General features: G+C 46.6%; 1 protein-coding gene across 1 annotated transcript in view; it reads left to right on the top strand.

Moving 5' to 3' along the window:
* The window catches only part of CSUI_004682 (u-box domain-containing protein), a 30,887-nt gene extending 6,013 nt beyond the window's left edge, over nt 1–24,874 (top strand). Inside the window, exons 7-26 of the mRNA XM_068064867.1 lie at nt 631–753; nt 1,548–1,716; nt 2,615–2,702; nt 3,769–3,984; nt 4,780–4,900; nt 5,541–5,708; nt 6,981–7,266; nt 8,234–8,438; nt 9,422–9,546; nt 10,091–10,206; nt 10,877–10,976; nt 11,646–11,843; nt 12,690–12,821; nt 13,593–13,765; nt 14,485–14,560; nt 15,957–16,045; nt 17,005–17,127; nt 17,964–18,094; nt 18,621–19,852; nt 20,628–24,874. Of these exons, the coding sequence (XP_067923156.1) occupies nt 631–753; nt 1,548–1,716; nt 2,615–2,702; nt 3,769–3,984; nt 4,780–4,900; nt 5,541–5,708; nt 6,981–7,266; nt 8,234–8,438; nt 9,422–9,546; nt 10,091–10,206; nt 10,877–10,976; nt 11,646–11,843; nt 12,690–12,821; nt 13,593–13,765; nt 14,485–14,560; nt 15,957–16,045; nt 17,005–17,127; nt 17,964–18,094; nt 18,621–18,708 (2,727 nt within the window). The 3' untranslated portion in view covers nt 18,709–19,852; nt 20,628–24,874. The remainder of the gene's footprint in view (nt 1–630; nt 754–1,547; nt 1,717–2,614; nt 2,703–3,768; nt 3,985–4,779; nt 4,901–5,540; nt 5,709–6,980; nt 7,267–8,233; nt 8,439–9,421; nt 9,547–10,090; nt 10,207–10,876; nt 10,977–11,645; nt 11,844–12,689; nt 12,822–13,592; nt 13,766–14,484; nt 14,561–15,956; nt 16,046–17,004; nt 17,128–17,963; nt 18,095–18,620; nt 19,853–20,627) is intronic.
* The last annotated feature ends 314 nt before the right edge of the window (nt 24,875–25,188 follow it).

The following is a 25,188-nucleotide window of genomic DNA, read 5'->3' as shown; positions in this document are numbered from 1 at the left end:
TTCTTTTGTCTTCTTCTCCTGTTTTAGGCTCGTATGATACCCTGAAAGAACAACGGCGTCAGAGCAGCAGAATCTCTGTGTGTTTTCTCTCTAGGACTTTATTGTGCATGAGGTCTCTCACAGCCTGGCAGTCACGTTCCCTTCTTCTACTACTAGGACACCCCCTGGTTTGCAGTTTGTCTAACAGCTTTACATTCGTAGCCCTATTCAGTCCTCTTCACACCGGGGAGGTCCTCTCGCTTTTCCACTCTTGTTCCTCTCGCGCATGTAGTTTTACCTGGGTTTCCATATCTATAGGGAGATCCTCCATTCCTATACATATGGCTGTTCTCTGTGAAGGGATCTGTTTTCTCCTGGTAGGTGACAGTCTGTTTGTTATCTAGGGTAGTGATACACAGTGGACAGCATATATATGTATATATATAGCCTGGCAGTTGCTGGTCTTTGGGAGAAAGAGCAGTATATCAAGATTTATCTGACTCAATACATAAGCGTCTAGGTATGTTTGACTGAGGATCTTTGTATGCGAGAGCGATGACTGAGCTCATACTGCTGCTAAGGAAGAAGTTTTGTCAGAAGTTTCTGCGATTATTTGAATGCTCCGGTGCCTTTTTATTGCTGTTCTCTTAGGGAGAAGAGAGCCTTGCAATGAAATACTTTGCAAGTAATCACGCCCTGACTATTCAGCACCTTCAAACAACTGTACAGACACTCCGTCATGACGAACAGTCTCTTGAGGACGCTTTTGTACAGGTCAGTTCTTCTTTCTTCTTTTCTCCTTGGCTGTCTGTGGAGAACTTTGGAATTCCATCTCCTACTTGTACTGTCCACAGAGGAACAGCGAGGAGAGAAGAGAGACGGGGAGAGAGATGGTGAAGTCTGAGGGTTTTTCACGGGAAGTGAGGTGCTGCGTCACAATAGTTTGAGGACAGAAGAAAGAGATATGTGTAGCATTTCCCTCGCGGGCGCACATGCACATCCTTGTTCCGAAATATACACATCGGGTCTACGCATTTGCTGTAGCATCTCAACGTACTGCAGATTCAAGTGATATCTAGATAGGAGTGAAAGCACGGAAGAAGAAACGTACATAGGGAGACGATCTCTCTCTCCGAGAACCTAAGAACAGTGCGGTGTGCTAACGAGTTGTCGTACCTCCGGCATCCATCATAGTAAGATATAATGCATCTCTTTCGTAGCTCAGACTGTGTGGTGCTCCCGTCTAGCTACTGATAGCTATATCCTTATTAGACTTTTATTTCTGTATATTCATGTATATCTAGACATAAGTATACATACATTTAGCTAACCCCGTCGTCTTCCTTTCTTTCGGCGTTTATAGGAATACATTTCTTTCCTGACACTTGTTGTTTCTATATAAGTGGGTCGAATGTGCCTTCTTTCTTTCCTTCGTTCTTTCTCCCTTCGTGAGAGGCTCTGAGAGGGGACAGAAGTGTTGTAGTGTATGTCGATCTCCTTACTATATCACATCTTCAATTAAACCACTCTCGCTCACATACGATTCGCCTCCTTTTTCTTCTTTTCAGATTGTGAAGAATCTGTGCAGGGGAGGATACGCGTGTCGCCAACGTGTCTTACGGTGGTTTGCTGAAGTTTTGAGCTCAAATGAACTTCGAGCTAAGATGGGGCATGTCCTCAGGATAACTCAACAGCAAGCTGCGGAGTCATTAGACCCGATGCATTCAATGCTATTGAGTAAGTTTTCCTCTCTTCTCTCGAGTGTATGTACACCCGAGCCATACGTCTTTCTCCGGGAGAAGAAAACAGGCAGTGGAAAACAACTAATGTACTATAGAAGAGCACATGACAAAGTGTGAGGGAGGTCTCGATGTGAGCTTGTCCTTTAACGAAATACAGGCGGCCAGGACTCATTCATGTTTATACCATCAGAATCCTCGACGCGTTTCTCTTCTTTCTTTTCTCCTAGTCAAAGACGTGAGGACCAGCTGATTCAGGAGACCTTTGAGGCTATTCTACAACCCTCACCATTGGCTATGCGCAAATATATGTATACTCTGTATATATATATATGTATCTGTATCTCTATATATGCATATGTGTAGGGTGGATACTTGTCTTGCGTGGTTGTGGCTTTATGTAGTGAGACATGGGGGAGGACGGTAACCGGAAAGATAGCTAAGTCTAACGTGGTAGTCTAGGAAGGAGGAAATCTTCTTGTCTCGTGACTATGCCTTTCTGTTCTGTTCTCAAGTTTTCGGTGAACAGAAAAGCACTTTTGTTGCTTCTACAGGGATGATGTGCAGGGGAGGTATATATCGTTCCTTACAGTCTTTTCTTTTGAGTACCATACAAATGTGTGGGTAACGCTGTCCTTGCGGTGGAAGAGGTGTACATGCGTAAGAAGGATGAGATGTTGTTTCGAGAAGGAATAGAAGCAAGTGAAAGTTGAGATAAAGAAACTAGCTAGCGCACGCAGCCGTCTCATCATCTTCTCTCTCAGGAAAGACTGCGTGAGTCTGGCTCAAGTTCTCTCTCTTCTCTGTCGTCGCTGGTACTCTTTCTCTCCCTCTCTTCCTTCAGATTCTTGTGCTTTGTTTGTGTGTCCTTCACTCACTCATTGTCTTTTCTGCAGAAGTTCAGGGGCAGACCACCTATGGGTTTGCTTTGAATACCTTCTGGGCTATCCTTGGCTTGGTGGAACCTATACGTATTGATAAGCTGTAAGACTTCCTAAATCAAGGAAGGATGAGACACACAGAGAAACTTCTCCTCTTTTTCTTTTCCTTAGATGCCACATCCTTTACATGTAGAAAAGTCTGTCTCTGTAGCCTATATTCTCTACTGAGGGGGGTTTAGCTGTCAGATGAAGAGTGTATATTCTCCTTCTTCTTATTGTTGGCTATTGAGGAGACGAAGGAAGCGCGACCCTCAAGGATGATTAACATGAGTGGTGTCTTGCTGAGTTAGAGATTGACGTATTGCCTCTCTGCATCTCATTCTAATCTTCCTCCTAGACAGTCCGCCTGTAGCAGTACGCTGCGTACGTGATGCATGAGGACAGGCATTGTGTGGCTCATGGACGATAGAGTAGATGACGGGAGGAGCTCTTTTCCGTGTACCGTAGTATTTTCCCCTTCGCACACGTTGAGTTATAGCCATGACACCTATCTAAGAGAGGCACATCTTCGCAAGTCTCTCTCTCTCTATATATATATATATGTATGTGTAGATGCGTACCTACTTATATGTGGTGAAGGCGATTTTGTGTGAGAAGTGGTCGAAGTAGTGAGAAAATGTTTCAGTCGAGACACGTGCAGAAGGAGGGGGGCATGGACTTGTGAAGTACATGTCTGTGATTCCTTCCCCCAGTGTAGCATCTCCACTTCCCGGGAAAGGCCAAACTCACAAAATCGCCTGTCTGTTCTTCTCAAAGAAAACCAGCGGTCGTACACAAGACTCGTGCGGCGTATGCCTTTGAGCATCTGGTGGCACTGCCGTTAAAATTCAGTTTCTGCTCTCTATAGGGGTAGATCAAAGAGAGGTCGAAGAGAGATGATTAGATTACAAGACAGACAGATAGATAGTTTTTGTATCGTTTTCGTCATTTCATCTATCTTGTTCTTACATGGCTCATGTGTACCTGTATGATACCTAAGGGGGGTCTGTGATCTGCCTACGAATCTATCTCTTTATATCTTGGGTGTTTGTCTGCTTTCTCATCTGCGTGTTCTTATTCTCGAATTTCTCTTTTCTCTTCTTCTCCTCCTTGCATATTCTTCTCGATAGAAATGACATTTGTTATTTCTACGCCATGAGATCTGATCAAGTTTCTAACCAGATTCTAGGAGATCTAAAGAAAGACGCCAAGCTAGGGAATGATGCATCAGTTGCAGCTATAAAACCTTTCTGTGATTTATCAAATCAAGCCCCTTTAACATCAGAGAGTAAATTCCCAACTGAAGTCTTCTGGCTTGCCTTGAAGGCGTTACGCGTGCTCTTCAAGTAAGCAGTCACTCATAAGGGAAGGGAGAGAGATACACATAGAGAGGAAGTCAAGAAGAAGGATTGAAGGCGAGAATAGGGGGGAAGGGACGGTTTGTAAAGAAGAAATCGCATTGTCGTGTGGGGCGTGTATGTACAGTGGAGTCATAGAGGAGGTAGTGAAGTCCAACGTAGGTGACTGATGATGGATAGGGAGGGAGGGGAACTTGTTTTAAGAGGAGAGAAAGAAAAGCAATCTCTTTGATGGTACCAGTACAGAGGACAGACAAATGCCGAAGGGGCCCGCTTAAATCGGCATTAGGAAGAGTAAGCGATATGACTCAAGACAGAATATATGGAACGTCGTCCATGGAAGCTGCTACGGTAGTACTGACAGGATGGAAAGAGGAGAAAGAGTCTAGATGAGAGAATACCCAGTGTGTTGAAGAGCTTTATAGCTGAGAGAGAAACACACGAAAAAGACTTCGACGCTCGGGCATTGCTTGGGTGATTAGCGATGTCTTGCTGATATTTGTAACTGTACTCCTTTTCGCTGAACAGATATTCCGGCCTTCATCTTCCGAGAAGGCCGATAAGATCTCCTTAGTTGTCTCTTGATGCCTAACTGCACTTCTCAAGCTTTCTTCGATGATGTCTGCTGGCACGTATCCAGTCGCTACCCGCGGCTTTGCCTTTGCTGTATACATACACCTGCCTTCTCCTTTCGCTCCAGGGGTGCGAGTCGACGCTTTTCTTTCCCTGTAGCGTTGGTATTGTGAAATGTTGAGCTCCATTCTTCAAGTTGTTTTCGTTCAGCCCTTGTATGGGAGAATTTACGAGAATTCTTCACAAATTTCAGACGCTTCATGACGAAGGAATCTCTCCAGTCTCACCGGAGTATCGATTCCTCGTAGCGGAGATCATGGCTTGGCGTACCGTAAGCAGATAACCTCCCATGCATATCGGTTCTCTCCTCACACTCACGTAGTCTCTCCAGAATTCAAGCCTATCTTTGTAGATATATATATGTATGTACATCTGCATAGGCATCTACATACATAGACATGTTGTTACATATACATATGGGTATATGTATAGATATCCTGTGTTGTATGACAAGGCGGAGAGAAAGATATAAGAGGAAGTTTGGATTTTCCCATCAGAGGGTTGGGGGGTTCAGAGGACAAGGGAGACGCGCCATCCTGCCTTTGACTGATCAACAGTGAGGACAACTGAAGACTGAAGAGTCTTTCCCGTCTTGTTGCTCTACGTGTATGTATATAGACATATATATATATATATGTGAATTGACGTGTATTCTAGAAAACCATGAATGCATGCAATGTTCAAAGTGTCTAGGAATGAATGGATGAACGAAAGCATGTCCCGAGTCTCGAAGGCTGTCTCTTCTTTCTCTCCTTGACTGTTGATTGCAGAGGCAGGGTCTCAAGTTCATAAGACATCGAGAGACGTTGGCCTGTTCTGATGATCGAGTGTCTCTTTAACTCTTGTTCTCTTCTTCGCTCCTCTGCTGTTTTCTCTATCTCCCTTGGTTCTGCGATCTCTTATCGCTGCAGGTAGTGCTTCATCCAAGATTCTGCGCTTTGTATTGGCATTTTCTTCACCTGGCTTTATCATGGCTATTACGCGCTGTTTACTGCTTCAACTTGGATGGAAGTCCTAACACACAACAAGAATCGATTCTTGCCAAACAGCAGAATCGATTCTCTACTCTTGTCCTACATGTAAGTTTTCCTTTCTTTTCCGGCTTAGTCTTCCGTTTTTCTCCGTTTTCCTCCTATCTCTCATTCCCCATCTCTATCGTGTCTCTGAACATTTTCCTTGCATGCATGCAGTGGTGGAGGAGGATACTACTTCCCGTAGTGGGAGTAGAGGAACTAATGGCTTTACTGTTTTGAGGTAGATGTAGAAACCTATTCAAGATGTCCTTTTTCTCGGTGCTTGCTTTTCGGCTTATCTTTTCCCTGTCTTACTCGCACATCAGAGCCTCCGCGGCTACGTCTGTCTATCCTGTGGGCTTCTGTGGTGTATAGAGTGTGTCCCCCTTTGTACGAAATTGTATGTGTGTATGAAAATGTATGTATGCATGTACACGATGATTCCAACCAGGTCCCCTCTTCATGTTGAAGGAAGTTCTCCATTCTTCTTATTTTTTCCCCTAGGCATCATTCATCATCCTGACTGCTCGACTGTGAACTCTCCAGTTTTCATCTTAAGTAGGAGTTCTACGTCATAGGTGGGGGATAGTAGGAGGAGGCATCAGTTGACTCCTGTATCCTTTCTTTCTTTCTTTCGCTTCTTCACTGTCTTCCAGCACGTCAACTTGTACATGTTTCCTGATTGATGTTGCTGTCCATAGAGGAGACTCTATTTCACTTCTCTTCATGTTAGTTATGCCTTGTGTCTAGAGGTGAAGGTAAAGAAAGATGTGGACATGGGTATACATACACACATACACACAGCACTCTCGAGCAGCACGTCCGGCGTAGAGGCATTTCTTTTGACACGTATGCTGTGGATAAGACATAGGAAGCTCATATGGCACTCTTGCCGATCTGTTTGTATCTCAGCCATATTCAGAGATCTACTCATGTCTCCTGTGTATATACATACTCGATACATCAAGGAAGGGAACGAACTTGGGGAGGGTAGGACTACCGTGTCCATAGCAGAACTAGAGTAGTCATCGTACTCGCACTATAGACCGGATCTTCATCGTTACTGCAGGGCTCATGCATGCAGCCCTTCCATAACCATTCATATTCTTCGCGGTATCATGACGTCGCTCCGGCAGTACCGGAAACAAGCTTACGTTTTTTGTTTGGGCTGGTGGAGAAGGCAGTGATGCGCTTTCTCTTCTTCTACTTTTTTCTTTCATCGTTGTCGGTATTTTCTTTCTTGATTCCTCTCCCTTTCTTTCCATGAGAACTTCATTCCTTACGTTACACTGAATCTCTTGTCCGTTCTTTCTTTCTCTCTCTCTGTCTTCCACGTAGACCTGTCCACCTCCCCTTCAACAGGAATCTCAGCGAAAGACACGTGGAAGTACTTCTTCTCTATCTTCTCCATCACACCGAAATAGCAACCGTCAGGGCGGAGAAAGAGAGACTTCTTCTCCTTCTTCTGGAGCTGAAGCTACAAACCCTATGACGTCTCCTTCTTCATCAAGTCCTAGTGGAAGTAGTAGTGCTTCTTCATCTTCTTCTCCTTCTTCAAGAAACGAGACAAAGAAGACATCGTCGGCGCAGTCCGAGCCTGTTACTGTTCCACCCCAGTTTGCTGGTACAAAGGGAGATCTAAGGAAGAGGGACCAACGCAAGGCTTCCTATGTGCTGATACTGTCAATCTATCTCTATGGGTCTATCTCTGTAACGTTGAGGCGTATAGCTTTCAGACTTCCTTTTCCTGTTTTAGTAGATGAAGTGCGTTTTCATCGGTTCGTCTTTACAGTATTGTAGTGACCAAAAAGATCTTTCTTTCCTTCTCGCTTGGTTGGATACTTGTAAATACAGAGAAATACAGGTGTGTCTATCTCTCCTGTGTATGGAGATGTGTTGTATGGGCGTCATTGCATGCGTCTCCGTGTGAACGATATCTCGCTTACATATATTTACGTACGTATATATTTATATATATATATATTTATACAGGTGTGTATATTTATACGTGAATGTCTGGAGGGTGTAGGTGTGTAGCAGACTTCCGTGCTAGGGGTTTGCATGTTGCTTGTGAGTGAGGAGAGGAAAGCTTTTAGTATGGGCATAAGCATACGAGTTCAACTACCTCAGTATGCTATTGAATATCTTCCGAACAACATACACTTTTCACCTGCATGCACCTCAGTAAGAGAGTTGTAGAGACGCACACGTCAATTGGATTTTTCCAATCTTTTTTCCTTAGGTACTGATCTAGGTTGAAGGCTATTCTATCACTGGGGTGTCTGTCTATCTGCCTCTTGTCTTGGCCCATGTATGTGTCTCACCATACTTGCAAAGAAGAACAAGAAGAGAGTTGTGACGAGTGGAGTCTTCTCTCTCAGTGAACTTAGGGCTGTTGATAAAACTCTTCACCTCAGTGGGGTAGCCGAGTGGATTGCTTACATCCCCTTCTCTTTCAACGTACACACTCTCTCCCTCTCTTCTGAGTTATGGGTAGACGGATGCTTTCTTCTTGTTCTATTCTTTCCTTTCTCTTCCGAACTCATCCTGGTCTACCTGAAAACGTGTGTCGGTATCTTCTTTTTCTGCAGCCCTACCAAGTGCTTTTGTCGAGGACATCTTTACAAGTATTCGGCGTATGTTAGAACTTCAATCCGTCTATCTATCCGTTCGATCGACACAAGGCTTCGAACAACCTCCCGTTGCTTGCATGGATGTCGAGCTCGTCGCTTCAGCATGCATTGCTGTTATGATGGCCTCAGACTTCTTCAGGAATGTGCACATGCGTTGTGATGGGTAGGAAGGATCCTGCTCTTCTGCCTCTTCTCTTCAAGCCTCTATTTCCTTGGGAAAGGACGAAACTGCGTGGCTGGAAATGATGTGAATGATGCCAAGGGGAAGAAGTAGTAGCTGTTTAGGGTTCGATTCCATATGTCTATAGATATATTTGCATTGATAGAGAGATATAGCAGTATACATGGTTGAGGGAGTTAGTTTTCTAGTGCCTCTTATCTTGAAGAGTGTTGCGAGGAATTTGTCTCTTCGTGTTCCTACTTTATACTTGAGTAGTGATTCATATGTGTGCTCTACACTGGTCGTTCAAGGAATACTCTCTAGCCTATTTGCTCCTCTGTGAAAGTCTTGTTCATGTGAATGCAGAGGTCCCTGATCTCTTGAAACTGATGGGGAAGCTGTAATGCTACATTCCCTCGTCAGCAGAGAGAATGTATCTATACTTACACATACAGAGATTCTATCCGTAGATTCGTGCATGCATCATCCGCCTGTTTACTAATCTACATGTAGATAAACTATATATATCTCCGCATATACACATACGTCTGTATGTATTCCTCGCTTAGATATATATATATATATATATAGGGTGTAATTTGTTTTTGAAGGAGAGCTATCGGATAGTCCAGTGGGCCAGGATATGAGTGTATCCGACGATTACACGGCTGTACGTTCCTTGCGTGAGAGGAGCTCCTTATGAAGGCTTTCCCCCTACACCCTGGACAGCTCACTTTAACCCACTCTTTCCGATCATCATCTTCTTCTTCTATCCTTCCCCTCCATCAAAGTTAAGAAGAAAATGCAGACGGTCCCAGCTGTCTTCTGTCATCTTGTCTTCTTGGAATGGTCGTCGTAGGTTCGCTATTTTCTTGAGAAGTTTGACCTTCATTTGATTTCTCTTCTGCTTTATATGCTGCCCAAGTTCGTTTGTTTAGTATGTATGTGTGTATGTCTGTGTGTCTCTTCTCTCCCTCAACGCTCAGAGCCTGCAAGACTTTATACTTTATGGTTGTGACTGAAGGCCTCCGTGGAAGATTGGAAGATGTGCCTGTAGTGCAAGATCATCTAGTTCGTGCTTTAACTGAAGTGTTCATTGCGTCTGAGCGAGGTAAGCTAATAATAATACTACAGGGCTCTATGTTCCTCCTGGCACAAGAGAAAGGAATGAATGGATGAATCGATGACAATGAATGCATGCATACAAATGAGTGAACGACAGAGAAGGAATACGAATGAATGTATGAGGAGACGCTTTTCGGGTGTTGTTCGTAATCGACACTGTCCTTCAATCTCATGGCTTCAGTGCAGTTGAGCACGAAGTCATGAGGGAGAAGGATCCTGGTTCCTGGTGTTCTGCAGTGATATCTTGATAGTCAAGGCCGCTCAGGCACAACATGGAGGTTGGAGCGGGGCCGACAAAGAGAAACCCAGTGTCCGTCCCTGAATATCACCCCTAGGAACTAGGAGGCGGGAAGAATTGTGTGCACTCATGATGAGATACATACATCAAAAGATGGAGACGGGAGAATGGAAGCTTGGGCGTGCAGGGGATATGATACGGTGGATAGAAGGAGAAAAAGATACGGAAATTATCCGTTTCACTCAGGTGTGTTTGTGTGTGTATGTCTGGTTGATGTATCTGATGATTACAGGCTCATATTACGATAGAATCACTTTCCGTATTCCTATCGTCGATCTCTTTCAGAAGCTTCTTGTCATCGATGAATTCAAACAAGCCTTACATACTCTTGGATCCACGAACCCTGAGGTACGTCCTAGAAACACAAAGAGACTTGACAGAGATACCATGGAAAGATAGATGCGTGAAGACGTAGGTGCCAGGGGGATAGAGGACTGTCGTCGTGATATGAGATAAGGTTTTTATCTCCACGTGAAGGTTTTCTTCAAGTCTCCGCTACGGACGATCTCTCGTAACGTAACGTAGGATCACAAAGAAAAGGCCGTAAATCTTGACGTCCAATCTTCGGTCTCTCTGAAAAGAGACAATTTTCTCAAGCCCCTGCGCTAGTGTTGCTTATGAGTCTGTACGTCTGTGTGTGGTTCTTACACTACCAGCACTTTCACATCCCATGCAGTTATCCTGACTCATACAGATACATGTACATGTGTAGAAAGAGAGATAGATCTATTTATGTACCTAGGACAGAAAAAGAGGGTGGTATACAGACATGCTTATACCGCCAAAAGCTATCAGCAAGGCACAAGGTTTCGGACTCAGACAAGGCTCGAGCAGGATGAAGGATAAAGAGGGAAGAGTGCAAGGAATCGTCAACCGGTCTTGCTTGGTCTCTATTCTTTTTTCTAGAATACCTCATATGTAGGTGATTAAAGTGATAGAGAGAGATTGCAGGAAGGGGTGAATGGATAAGTGAGAGAAGAGACGTATCTTTGTGCACTTGTCCTTTCATCCTTTATAGAAATTCATCAATATGATTCACCTCCTCCTTAATGACGTCTCTGCTCTAGTAGATCAAGCGATGTCTGCTCTTACGGAAATCCGCAAGCGACAACTCGAAGGTACTTCATTTCTTTCTCTCTCTTCTTCAACTTCATTCACAAGAGAGTTAGTTCCTCTTCGGATGAAGACGCCGTTATACTTATCTCATCTCTCTTTCGGTCTATGATGTATGCATGCATGCACCCTCCTTTTCTAGTTTCATTGGGCTGTCCTCATACGAGGCAGGCCGTGACGATAGAACATCCCAGGGCGAGATGGCAATGGTAGAGAGAGTGAGTGGGGATTTTTACAGGTGTCGAAAGAACTCCTTCACAAGGGGGCGTGATTCGGCTAAGCCTCCGCGGCTAACAGAAAGGTGAATGAACTTAAGGAGAGCAACGATGGTTTTATCGAGCTACCCTGAAGTTGCTTACACGTCTCAAACAGCAGTCGGTCGACACCAGCGACGCCTCCCCCGTCCAATTATTTGCATGTAAATCTTGTATGTATAGGAACGTCCCTATACATCGGCAGGTATGTGTCTACGTATCTTCGCTGGTGGACTGCGCGGAAACATGTGGCGTCCCTTTCTTGTAAAGAGAGATCCAAGATTGTATAATGAGTCTCTTTTTTGTCCATGAAAGGAATCCATCTGTAGATAGAATGTATATGCCTTCTTCTGTTTTCTTCCTTCTTGTGAGTCACGCGTGTGGAACATGCATGCGTATGCTGGTGATCGTGTGGACTAGGAAGAGATCACGACGAAGAACCTTCGACAAACCAACAGAACGCAGGAGGAAGGACTGGCTCATCAGGAGAAGGGGGAGAAGGTGCAGGAGCAGGAGGGTCAGGAGAAACGGCTGGAGGGAGAGGAGAAGATAGGCGAGAGACTTCAAATGAATCTCGAGCAGACAGTTCAGAAGAAGATGAAGATGATGACGATGACAGTCAGTGCTTCACACCCACGCGAAAGAAAGAGAGAAAGAGAACACAATAGTACAACCTTAGCTCTATCCCTCATATAAGTCCCATCTCTGTTTTGGATGTATGAATCTGTTTCCTATGTGTTTGGTTCTAATGTCCCTGGATAATGTCCATCTATCTGTCTATCGGTAAGGAGAAAGAAGGTTGTTCTCTCCTCCTGTGTCGGTGCATGAGTCCGTTGATGAGCTCTGATCCGTGAGTAGAGTAAAAGTGCATGCAGTGTCTTTTTCCCTACATCTTTTTGAAGTTTAATACCGCGTATCTGTGAAAGTAAGTGCTCTCTTCCTCGTATGTTGATAGAATCTAGATATCTCTCTGTAGTATATGTACTGATTGGAGCACGGGAAAGGTGAATATATACAGATGTAGACATGCATCCTCAGACAAGTACTACTCATGGTTAAAGGAGTCTGTATGGCTTCCTTTGCGCTTGATGCATGTTGCGTTTGTGCATATCTGGTAGAGCTCCCGAAATATAAGAGACCATTCCATCTTCTGAACGTCGTCCCTCACTACAGTATACTTCAATCCTTCAAGCATTTGTCCTGTATGTACATCTCAGCGCGATCTTCCTCAAAGTGATCAGTCAAAACTCGTGTCAAAAGAATTCACCCTTTTTGTTAGCGGGCGTACAGATTATTTCTCCTGCTTCTCCATTACCGTTTTTATTTACGTGTGAATATGTATGTAGTATGTGTACGTGTGTACACGTACGCGTATGTATGTCTATGTATGTATGTATGTATATCTATGTATGTATGCTGTTTTCTGTGACACTCTCGTCTGTCCTTTCTCTTCTTTCCTGACAGCTGGTGCTTCATTAGAAGGGAATTCCCAACTCAGGAGAGAGACTTGGAGTAGATTAGAATCAACGACACGAGATCTCTGTAGCCTCGGTTTCAATGCATGCAGTCTCTTCGCTCTCTACGCTAAGGAATGTGGTACGGCTCCGTTGGTCTTTCCTCGTGTACTTTCGAGGAAGCGGTGGAGAAAATGAAGTCCCTTTTGACCGGTTTTGAATGTCGTATACGTTCTATCAATGTAGATGAACACACACGTTTTCTCACATGTTGGTGTATGTGTGTGTCTTGTATGTAGACATGTGCACACGACTCATCGTATACATCGGTACAGCTGGATTTCGTATGACTGCGGCGTATATATATATATATACATACAGAAACATATATGGACTGCGCTAACAGCTACAAGACAAGCCCTATGGCCTAGTTCTCCTACGCGCTAGAATCTTCCTTTCTTGGCAGTGCAGTTGGTTCGGCGTATCTACAGTTTCTATAAGTACTCGTGAATCTTTCATCTTCACGTCGCATAATTCTGATAATTTGTAACTTCTTTCAAAAAGAGGGAGATGCCGGAGAGACGCACTACGCTGAGAGATTCCGTTGATGGTGGTAATGACAGATGGGATACCCTCTGTCGACTTAAAGTGTCTCTTCTTCACTTTCGCTCTTTCTTTCTCTTGGAAGAGTGAAGTCTGCTTTTAGATGGGTCTATCGTGGATAGATGCAGCGGAGCTCTTAAGCGTCTTTTCCACTACTCTGTCTTTCGGACACCTCGAGAAGAGAGAAACTTTTCAAGAGAAGAGAGTAGCTTGCTTTCGCAAGCTATTCTTTCACAACTTTTAGTTGTTCGTTACCGCACGGATTCACCGTTGACTCTTCGGCGTTTCTTTCTTTGCTTTCCCCTCCAAGGTAGTGTAGGTGTATGCCTTCCGTTGTGCATTGTCATGCATGCATGCAGGCGCGTATATAATAAAGAGCTCAAGTATTCTACCTCAGGCAGTGACGACTCTAGATTGTTGTTTAGATCATCTAGTAGGACCCCGCTGTCTTCAACTGAAGGTATGTGCAATATCCAGTGTGCGGTGGGTATGAAGTGACATCTTTTTCTTTCTCTCTGTCTCTATCTCTCTGTTTCTCTATGTGTGTGTCTCTCCCCCATGTGCTGAATATCTTCTCCTCCTCCTTTCTTTCTCTTCCCTCCTTCGCTATCTACGTATATGAGCATCGTACATTCATGTATACAAAGGGTCTGTGTGTATTGAGAGGCCATAGTAAGAAACTTCAACAGAATGAGCATCGGAGTCAGTAGTTCTTCTATCAGGCGTAGAGATCATCTTCCCCGAGCAGATGACATAGTGAGTGGGTCGTGTGTGCGTACTGTCTGACTCTGCTTATCTCTGTAGATCCACATCTAACCTGTGTGCTCTTCTGTTTTCCCTCCGGGGAGTTTCTTCCTTTCTCTAATCGACCCACCTACTTCCTTATACGGACCACCCTGCTTCACAGAGAGAGCCTAAGCCATTGTATTCCCATGGAGACGTATGTATATGTATACGTACATATGTCCTGCAACTCGTCTAATCAATCGTGTACACGTTCTGCATGTATGTGTGTAGGTACATGGATATATATATAGAGAGAGAGAGAGACATAGGTATGGCAATACGTGAATGTGCTTCTGGGCCATTTTTTTATAGACGTGTGTGTCGTTTCATGTATGTATGAAGACGGAGAATCTGAGTGGATGCATCTCATTGTTCTTTCTTCTCTTCACCGCCGGGGTGTATGTACATGTATATAGGTCAACAATATGGAGAAGTATAACTTCAAACCGAAGAACTGGCTGATGAAAGTCTTGGAAAGCTACGTCTATCTACGTAAGCATGAGGACTCTATTTCATATCTAACATCTTTCTTAACCTCTACTCTCGTCTTCTTTCTTCTTCCTCTCTCTCCCTCGTACTGACTCCAGGATATTTAAAAAACATTCGGTGTGTGCGTGTGTATATGCCCCTCATCACCCATACATACGTATTCATCCATATATACATACATGCTCGTACATACCTATAGACATACGTACATCCATATACGTACATACATACATAGATACAGTGGTTCCTTTGCCGGTGAAGCTGTCAACTGAAGGCGAACTCATCTTACCAGATTGTACGAGTCGTCCTTTCCTCTTCAAGGAGCCTCAGCTTTCTTTCTTTTCCTCATCGTCTCTCGAAGCCGCAGGTCTCTGTGGCTGAAATAGAGCAGTCGTCTTAGTTGACAAGAGATCCTAAGAAGACTATGAAGAAGAAGAGCCACAGACGTCCAGTAAGGAAAGAAGGGAATAGCTCATGCACCCGCAATAATAAAGGGAGGGTGAAGGCGTGTAGAGATGCTAACAGGTATCCATCGTCTGTTTTCTTTTTCTTTCGTCGTCTGAAAGAAGGAAAATTAGGGTGTCACATGCGTAGCTAATCAGAGATCTTCTGAAAGATAGCTTAGCGAGTGGATGTGTTAATACATTATCAGTAGCTGGTATATATATGATATCTGGTTCTTCTTCTTTCTCATTCATACATAGAAAGGCATTCCTCCAACTTTTTTGTATTTTGTTGGCTTCTGTCTGTCTTCTTTTCGTTTACTTCCTTTTTTCGTTTCTTTCTTCAACGCCCTTTCCTCTATGTCCAAAGATCACTAGCACACAACTCTAATGCACCGATGAGAGACCCCGTCATCCATCTTCACTTCAAGATACGGGGAACCCGTCGAGAGACTCCAAGAGAGAAAGGAAGTCTTTCCTCCTTAACATACATAGGATGTATACTTGGAGTGCATCTTTTTCCATCTGTTACATCGAATATATCTCTCTATGAATATATGTGTGAGCTCCGAACCATGATAGAATAGATTAGGTAAGGATTTCCTGTGGTTCTGGGAAGATCTCTCCAGTAGCAGCAAATAGAAAAGGTGTATATGAATCTTCTGCCACAACGGAATATAAGGACGCAAGGGGAGGTATTCCATGATGAAAAGTACGTGGGAGCCACCCCGCAACGATAAAGAGTGTGTATCCGTCTATCTTCTGTGTATCTTTGGTCGTCAGTAGAAGCCTTGGGTCAGTGAGGAATCGTTCTCTTTATATTCTCGTCAGACGTTTGAACTGTATTATGATCATAAAGAAGTCTCGTGGAGGTTGTGTTTTGTCGTCTTCTCACATGTCGGTCTGAAGTGTTTGATCTTGTGTGTTCTGCTTTGCTGAACCTGTGGGTTTCTCAGTACAAGCCGATCCTGAGGATGGAGCATTGTTAGTAGGAGAAATTCTCAAAGACGGTCGCTACTTTCAGAAAGATACAGTTAACAAAGCGGTAAACTTCTGATGGCTTCTGCAAATCGGGAGGAATTCTCCCTATTCTTCTGAGGAATGATGACCCCTTCTCTGTAGTGTACATATATATGTGTGTGTGTGTATGTACACTTCAATAGAGACAGGCGGTGATTGGGCTCTACCCCCCCTGTTGTTCTCACTGTGCCTTCTCCACTGTAGAATGACAATGGCGAGAACACACACAACTCTCTGAAACAGAATTCGGATGACACTCGTCATGAGTGTCGCGGGTTCCGATCTTATATACGTGTCATGTATCTTATGTATTCTGTATTAGTTCTGTTGATTTATATGTATCTGTCGTATGTATACTTATGTTTTTCTTCATATTCTCTCTCTGGCGGGCCATCGAAACATACCACTGCTAGTGTTTACATACAGCTGTATGAAGGGAGAAGAGATACAAGCACTCCAAAGACTTGCATGCGTGTATGCACAATTGCATGTATCTCCCAAAGCACATGCATCAACATGTACCTACCAAGATTGTATATATATGGATAGCTAGATATATAGATACGTTTCTCTCAAGGTTGAACTGAATGGCTAATTTCTATTCTACGAAGGTCTCTTCTGTTATTGCCCTGATTTCCGAAGTCCGCGATATCTCTCTGGCTTCCTCTACAGACGACATGTCCCTCAATCACATCTATTCAACTAAAAGATCTTCTCTTCCTCTTATTTCTCTTTGGGCGTTAAGATAGTATTTCTTTCCACTTGCTAAAGAACTTAATGAAGTCATCTTTCTCGTTTTTGAGTGTACACGGAGCAAGCTACAAGTCAGTGATTTGGCCAGGCCCGTTTCCTGGCGAACCAATCGCGTTCCTTTCATACATCTGGAATCGGAGGGGAGAGTTCTCCTTTCTGTCTGTTCTCAGTCTTCTTGTCCGCTGCTGCTGTTGGGACTTTTCTCTTTGTCTTTTTCTTCTTTCTCTTCAGTACCGCATCGCAAAGCGTGAAGGCCTGATGAATGCAAAGCTGCTTGAGAAGTTTCAGGAGCTTGTTAAAATGCTTGCTGAAGGAAAGGACGAAGAGGTCGAGATTGACTATGATGACTTCCCAGTAAGCATGCATGCACGTGTAGATCTAGCTAACCATTATAGAATCGATTCTGTTCCTTTTCTTCTATTTCCTCTTCTCGTCGTAATTCGTGGTATTCTCCTGATTGGTTTTCTTGATGAAGTCATCTGATCGGATTCTCGTTATGCCTTCCTTAGCGGAATTCGAAAGAAAAAGAGCCAACACCAAGGAGGTATCACTGTGGGCGTGGCCTTAGGGACGATTATCATGGGAGAAGGGCGGGCGAAGAAGAACAGACGATGGGGAAGTTAGTTCTATGGATACGAGTAGGCGGGAAAACAGTCTTGCTGTCTATGATGTAGGGACGTTTGGGGACATGACTCTCTGTTTGTTGTCAAGTGGAAGGTGTCACAGGAAGCCAAGAGGAAGAAGAATCACAATAAGAGGAGGAAGATGACAGGAGAAGGGGCGGGGGATGGTAGCGTGAATGTTGTACACGGGAATGGTACAGATCTATACCACAGGGAAGAAGCAGAAGAAAAAGGATGTGCGTGTGAGGTGTCCGTGTTCCGGGTGCTCCACCTACAGTGAAAGGTTGTCTTCACCCCCACGCCTTCCTCATGAAAAATTGACTTCTCAAAGGGTTTATCCCACTTTGTGGAAGTCAGTTTTTCTGTGGGTAGTTGCATTTCTTTCTCATAGTTCGTTTCACCAGTCTGAGGAAGAGTATCCCTCTATCTATATATCTATGTATCTGTTTATCTATTCCTATCGCTTCTTTGTCCTTGCCATCCATTTCATACGTGTAGGTGAAGGGATTGTCTATTGCTTTCATTCTGATGATAGAGGTAGTATTGTTTGCTTGTTTGTATGTGTAGGCGGAATACCTGGATCCGATTATGGCGGATGTGATGACTGATCCAGTGAGACTGCCGACGAGTAACAACGTGATGGATAGGAAGCATATTGAGCGGCATCTCATGTCGGAGCCGTCTGATCCTTTCAACAGGTATAGCTCTTTATTGATCACGTGTATTGATATCAGTACAGATCATAGGTGGTTTGCAAAGAAGATACGGCTTCCCTTCTTGCTGTTATTGTTCTTGACCCTGCTGGACATCCGTGAAACTAACAACACATTTGGTTTTTTGATGGAGTTTTCTCGTCTGTTCAAGAAGTATGTACACTTGGGGGCCCTGGTTTCACCATGCTCGTTCATGGGAACACTTAAAGTGATCTTCTCTCCGTCATACAACGGTCACTCAATCTATCTTCCCATTGCTCCATGTGTAGAGAACTATGCATGCAGCGGCCTAAGTGAGTCCGGATTTTCTCTCAAAAAAGCGAGTCGTCGTCTTCTGTCTTTTTTCCATCCGCAATGTTAGGCATGTACACACTCTAGTATTAAAGGGGCTCAAAACACGCGGCGCAGGGGGGAAGGGGGAGAATAGATATGTCGTTTTTGTTGTGAAATTCAAAGAGGAGAAGGCTTCTGGCGTCGTTGCTTTTTACGTTGTTCTGTTGTCGTTCTCCAGAATGCCCCTCACAAAGGAAGAGCTCATACCTCTGCCGGAACTCCGAGCGGAGATCGCTGCGTTTATTGCATCAAAGAAGGGAAAATAAAGAAGCACCCGCAACAACAGAATTGTGTCCTTTTCTTGTGCCTGAAAATGCTTGGCGATAAAAGTGCAGTGAGTTTTCCAGGCGTCTTGGAGTAGTGGCATCGGGGTGTTGACGATACGATGATGTCTTCTTCTGTAGATACGTTTCAGATTGTCCCTTTTACTTTCTTACTTCTTACCTTTCTCTTACCGGAGCTCATGAGCTTGGTCGGTCCGTAGGAAAATTAGTGGTTTCTACTAGCCCTACTGGACACGTGCACTAAGATTTGACGTCCTTTCTCTGGTTATCTAACATGTGGAGGAATACAGAGTGGTGTAAAGCCCGGCTTGGGTCAAGCCACGCCAAACACGTGAGACGCACTGTTGCCCCTGCGGTGGTTTCATGCCTGTCGCCGAAGCGAGCTTGCACCGTTGGTGTCTGGCTGACAATCCCCTTTTGGATCTTTTCTGTGAGTGACCCATCAAGTCACGCCCGTGCTCAAAACTGAGAAAATGTTTACACCCGTGCGTAGGCGTCGCACTCCTGTAAAAAGACAGGGCTGGCCCAGCCATCTCAGGGAGGCAATTGACTCAAGAACTGTGAACAGCCATTCTTTGTAGACGTAGCAGTCTGGCTGCAGCAGCATATTAGTTTCTCTGTTTTTAGAGGACTTCTTTCAAGTCTGCTCGGTAGCAGGATACACCGGATCCGATGGAAGCAGTAGCGCAGTGGATGGACCGGAGGAAGCTGCGCCGTACTTGATATGCAACGTGTTGGGAAATCGCCAAGGGTCTACAGTCTGCTTCGTCAGCTTCGTTCAAGGATAGGGAAATACTGTAGGAATGAGAAAACTGCACTCCGAAGCATGACAGAGAAGAGCGTTACCGCTACAGTCAATGTTGCTTCTGAGAAACGGACCTGATCTTTTACAGCAGACGGGAGCGGCCTGGGCTCGAAGAAAATTAAACGGCGTGAAGCACAACACTGACCACATTACTGAAGGGATGGCTCAGTTGGGAGCCCTTTTCCTCTATACTGGCAGACCCGCAGAGTCCGAACTTGCGCTTAAGCAAGGCGTGCCCTGACCGTTGTTGGACACACAGCAACCTGCGTGGTCGGGCTGAGGGAAAATAACTGAATTCGGAAGAATAAGCGCAATTATGAGGTACGCGTGAGAGTGAGCACCGTTCTATGACGGTGTGAAGCGATGCGTACCCTGCTGTCTTCCGCTGCTGAGTCTTGCTTGCGGCTCTTGTGACGGTTATACGCGGCCGCAGATCAATATGGACTTTGTTTGGTATCTAGCTGCAGAGAAAATGGTAGGCATTTTGAATGTCCGGTAACGGGGCACGCTCGTGAGAGGGCTCCATCGTAGAGAGTTCCCGCTGGGCCCTCGAAGCCCCTTGGACTGCCTTGTCCCACTGATCCCCTTGAGGAAACCAAAAGCGACATGGCTTGATCAGAAAGGTCTAAGCCTCCGTGCCTCGTCTTAAGCCGATATGTGTATCTACTTCGGACATCAGCCCTTTGAAGGAAATTACCGAAATCTAATTCAGCGTGCTTGAGGAGCGTAAGCCGATTACCGATAACTGGGTGTTCTGTTTTTGAGACCGACACGGGGTAGTCGCCGCGGCCGAAGAGGGGCATGCTCGCTTGAGCCAAAGCTTTTACGGATGTGTGGCGGCCTTGTCCAAGAACAGTGGACAGCGTTCCAGGTTGCTCGTCCGCTCCGGGCTGTGTGTTCCATGCTGCTTGTTAAAACAAGTCACTTCTTTTTCTTGACTTTGTCTGAGGCTGACTTTTTTCGTTGAAGTTTATCGTAGAGCGCACGAACTAGTGCCTGCTCTGCATCGCCGGTCTGACGTCAGTACTTAGACCTCAGCCAGGGTCTAAGCTGAGCTTGGCCTACAGGTTCTTTTTGTTTCTCGTTGCTCTCGCAGGTCGGCCACTGCAATAGGCCCCAAAATAAACAGAACAGGCCACTACAGTGTACCGCCAGTTTCCATCGGGTGCTGCACGGCAAACAACCAGCTTCTGAGCGAAGCTATTTTTCAGTTGCCGAAGACAGATCGTTCCGTAAGCTGGAAAATCCGATGTGCTTTGTTGTTTCGATCCTGTGTCTGGTCGTTCGCTTTTCTGTACTGCTAACTCTATCTGAGCCAGATTTTGTTGGTCGAGGTACGGTTCGCCGGAGAGCCAGTAGAGTTGGACACGGCAGCTTGTACCTCTCCCCCCATACTCTGGTGACTCGAACTTCGAGTCCAATGCTTGTAAGGAACGGTTCCGTTTTAAGGCTGTGGACTGGAGTGACACGTAGAGCGTATCCCGTCTCGGGACGCGCCGGTGCTGCTATGCTAAGGGTCAGTCTCCTAGAAGTAGGTCCTCCTTTCTCGGTGTCTATGGCACCCCTGTTGAGCAGAATCGATCTCTTTGATTCAGCTCTGTCGAAGACAGACTGCAGGCGGTCAGTTCCTGGAGTCCCCTCACGAGATCATGGTGGCGCAAAATTCTGCCCCGGATGGCCGTGGCAGTCACGGGGAGTCGGCGCTCCATATCAACAGACCGGTTCTTGTTCCTCTTGGCAATGGGCCACAGCTCGGAAGCTCAGCGCCAGGGGAGTCTACAAGAAGTGCAGGAGCGTTAACGCACTCGTCAGGTGACCGGGCTCTTTGTACCTCAGATCAGCACTCGACCGTCTCCGGCGTAGCCCGCTTAACGGATTCCTTGTCCATAAGACCCTCGGGTGACGTCTCCGACAAGTCGGGACACAGCAGCAACGTGCGCCAACAGGTATTTTCTTCCCTCCCAGTCTGCACCCCAGCACCAGTGCAGCCGCAGCCTGCGACGGAACTCTTTCCCACGGCAGAACCTCTTCCCCAGATTTCGTCGTCTCTTGTTTCCGAGCTCGTGAGTTCGAGGGGAACGGGACCAGGGACCGCCACGGTTGGGCAATCGACAGCCCAGCCACATGATGTGGGCGTTGGTGTTCCTGCGTCGCTCCCAGTGCCCAATCGGACTCCTGAAATACTTGACAACACAAAAAGAGCTGGTGCAGAAAACGAAGCCGAATTGCCGTTGTCGCGCACTGCAAACAACGGTGAAGGGTGTATCCCTGAACAGTGGGTGGCCTCGCCTTGTGACTGCCATCTGCACCAATCAGTACAAAACAGCACTGCCTGCTCGGGAAGCGTAAGAGCATTGCAGACCGCCGACAACCGGGTGCAGCTGTTGGACGTCTCCTCACTGACTGTCACTGCTTCCCACGCCGAAAGCCTCATTGAGTCCCCTCAAGATTTTGTCATTTACCGCCGTCGAATATTCTCTAAAGCTCTGAACCATGAAGGTCAGTCCAGCCCACGGGATGGCGCTGAGTCGGCACGACGGAGAGCCGGGCCGTGCGGAGTTGCACCTTGCAGCAAAGAAAAGGGGCTTGCACATCCTCCCACTTGCTGCTGCGAGCAGGGGGCTGAGAAGGATCCTCTCCAGCATCATCGTGTCTGGTTGAGACGTATAAGGGGAACGCCCTTCTCCGTATGTGAGAATTGTGGCACGCCCTTTGAAACGAGACGAGGGAGGAAGCTAAGGGATCAGGGCAGCTGTCTCCTCTCAAGCGTCCGAGATACCCCGCACGCAGACAGTAGTCCGCCAACTTTCAGGAGCGCTTCCCTGAGGGCAGACGGCCAAGGCGACTGCCCTGGCAAGAAGGGCAGTAGTCTTCTCACATCGTGCGCTGTAAAGAGCCCTGGGCCGACCAACTTGCTGACCTGTCCGCCACAACCCCATGGCAGTGGCAGTAGGGCTTCCAGCGCTTCCACCACGAGCAGCCGCCGAGGCCGGGAAGGTGTCTTGCAGAGAGCTGCTGCGGCGGAAGGCTCGGGACGTGTTAAAGCAACGCAAGGAGATGCACCGAACGAGCGCCAGCCCCTGACTGATAACCTTGGTTCTGCAGATTCACGCCAAGGGCCAGTTGCGAAGTTCACCGCCGACACAACTAGAGGCTCCTCCCCGTTACTTGAAAAGTTGGAAAAAGAAAGCATTTCTCCTTCGGAAGAGGAGGATGATGATCTGACGCCCCGGCGGTCGTACAGCGTTCACCGGACAGAGTCATGGTTTCCAGCGGCGAAGGCGGCACGTGCCGCCTCCACAGATAACCCGGAGATCCTTACGGATGGTGGGGACTGCAGCTATACTAATTTCCTAGATGGACTCAAAGGCGTCACGTGGGGCTGGGGGTGTCAGCGGCGTCCAGCAGCTACGCTGAGGGATTACCTCGGCGAACTCCAGTCCGGCGTTGCTGTTCCGATTTCTCAGTTGCCGGCAACAATGACGTGTGCCATTATAGCAAACGTGCCGGTCGCTGCGGCTTTACATGGAGCTTGGATCACCGGCCTGATCACCGCTGTGTTTGGTGGAAGCCCGTTATCGATCACGACAGTCACCTCAAGCCTCGCAGTAACGTTGGCGAAGGTGACGAAAACGTCTTGTGACGAACAAACAAACATATGCCACGATGAGGGCTTGGAATTTATTTTCCCTGCCTTGGTTCTTTCCGGTGTATGTTGCTTCTTGATGGGTTTAGTGCGCCTTTCTCGTTTTTCTCAGTTCGTACCCAGCGCAACGATCGTGGGTTACCTGAACGCCGTGGCCATCCTCAACGTCAAGGCACAGGTAGACACCTTTCGGTTCGATCCCGTAAGCTCTACAGGCTATGAATGGCTTTGGGTGGTGCTGATGATTGTCGTTGTGTTCGCGGTGATGTGCTGCTGGGAGAAGATACCCCGGATCAGGATAAACCGTTGGATACCGTCATCCTTCCTGGCTATTGGTCTTAGCAGCTTTATCGAGTTCGTGCTGGTCCGGCGAGTTTGCCACATGCAGACTAAGACGGTTGCATCTCTTTCGACAGTAACAGATGGAGATCTATGGCCGAAGCCTTTTTTTCTCGACCCAGCTAACGTTAAGCCTGTCGGCTTCTACTTGCTGCCTGAGAACCTGATGACCATGCTGGAGCTGACTCTTGCACTCGTCATGGTGAACTACATGTCGACACTGATCACTGTAGACATGATGTCTGACAAGGCACCGGAAGTGGGCAGTCATCCTGATCAGCACCTCGTCAGCGTCGGGGCAGCTAATGCTGTGGCGTGCTTTTTAGGGGCTCTGCCGGGATCCACAGCTCCATCGCCCTCGCTGCTCAACTGGAAATTTGGCGGGAAGGGAAGAGAATCTGCTATATTCTGTGCCCTTGTCAACCTCGCATTCGTGGGTGCTAGCGCACATATTCTTGATTACGTGCCCCTTGGCGGTCTGGCTGGCATCATCATGTACACCGCGTACCATGCTTTCCAGTGGCAAGCAGTTGCGGCGATGTTCGCATCTTTCCTGCCGGCCAGGCTAAGAAAGAAACATCCGGTCCTCCAACGGAAAATCTGTCGGAGTGACGCGTTCGTGATGTTGCTGACGACCTTAGTCGCACTCTGCGCAGACATCGGCAGTGCCATTCTTTCGGGTGTCTGCATATCCGCGTGCGTGTTCGCCTGGAAGAACCGATCTCGACTCCGCATCACCAGCAGAATTGACCCTGAGTCAGGAGTGAAGTACTACCGAGTCAAGGGCCCGATCTTCTTTTTAACGAAGCGCAGCCTGCTCAAAAACTTTGATGTCAAGCACGACCCGCCCTACGTCGTTTTCGAGCTCTGCGGCGATGCCTGTCAGCTTTTCGACTTCGGTGCGATGGAGACGCTGGATACAATTATCGCCCGGTACCACAAAGCGAAGAAACACGTACGTGTTGTAGGCATGCAAAGATCCGACAAGAAGATGATCGTTAAGGCTGGCCGCATGTTCGAGTTTGCTCTGGTCGATATCATCGAGAAACCGGTGGACCAACCCGGCGCCGCTCCACCGATTCCGGCCATAGCGGATATGATGAAGCTTCCCTGCTGAGAAGCGCCCTGCTTTGTGTTGAGCTTTCTCGTAGAGCCGCTGCGCTACCTCCGTCCCCAGAGATTCCGCATTACATGGTTTCCCTTCCTGTTTCACAGTAGCACTACATCGTACAGGTGTGAGGGGTATAATTCGGTAGCCTGATGGAAACTGAAGGAATACCCCTTTTCTATTGAGAACTTCGTTGCTGGTTTGTGCGCCAACCTTGCGGCTCTGATATGTTTCTCGGAGCTGGTAATCCGTCTGCGCCTGTCTAGAAAATATGACAAAACCTGAGAAAGCCGCAACTGCCGCACCCTCGGCAACAACGAGGAGCCAGAATGCCCCGGCATAGCGTATGTATGTCGCTTTCCAACTGGGACCCCGAACTATGTCGAAGATTTGATTGTGCGGTCCGTGAATTCTGAGAAATTGCTGCACGGCCCAAAGCTTTCGCTCCGTCCCTCCCTGGCAGGGCCGACCAGCTGGATGGTCTTATCATTATCTCGATAAGACCAGACACCTGTCAACGTAGCCGATGAGAACCACCCCGCCCTCGGCAGAAGGCACCTCGAC

Source organism: Cystoisospora suis (genome assembly GCF_002600585.1).
Source record: "Cystoisospora suis strain Wien I chromosome Unknown contig_2221, whole genome shotgun sequence".
Lineage (NCBI taxonomy): Eukaryota > Apicomplexa > Conoidasida > Eucoccidiorida > Sarcocystidae > Cystoisospora > Cystoisospora suis.
Note: the sequence above shows the minus strand (reverse complement) of the source record. Positions and strands in the feature narration are given on the sequence as shown.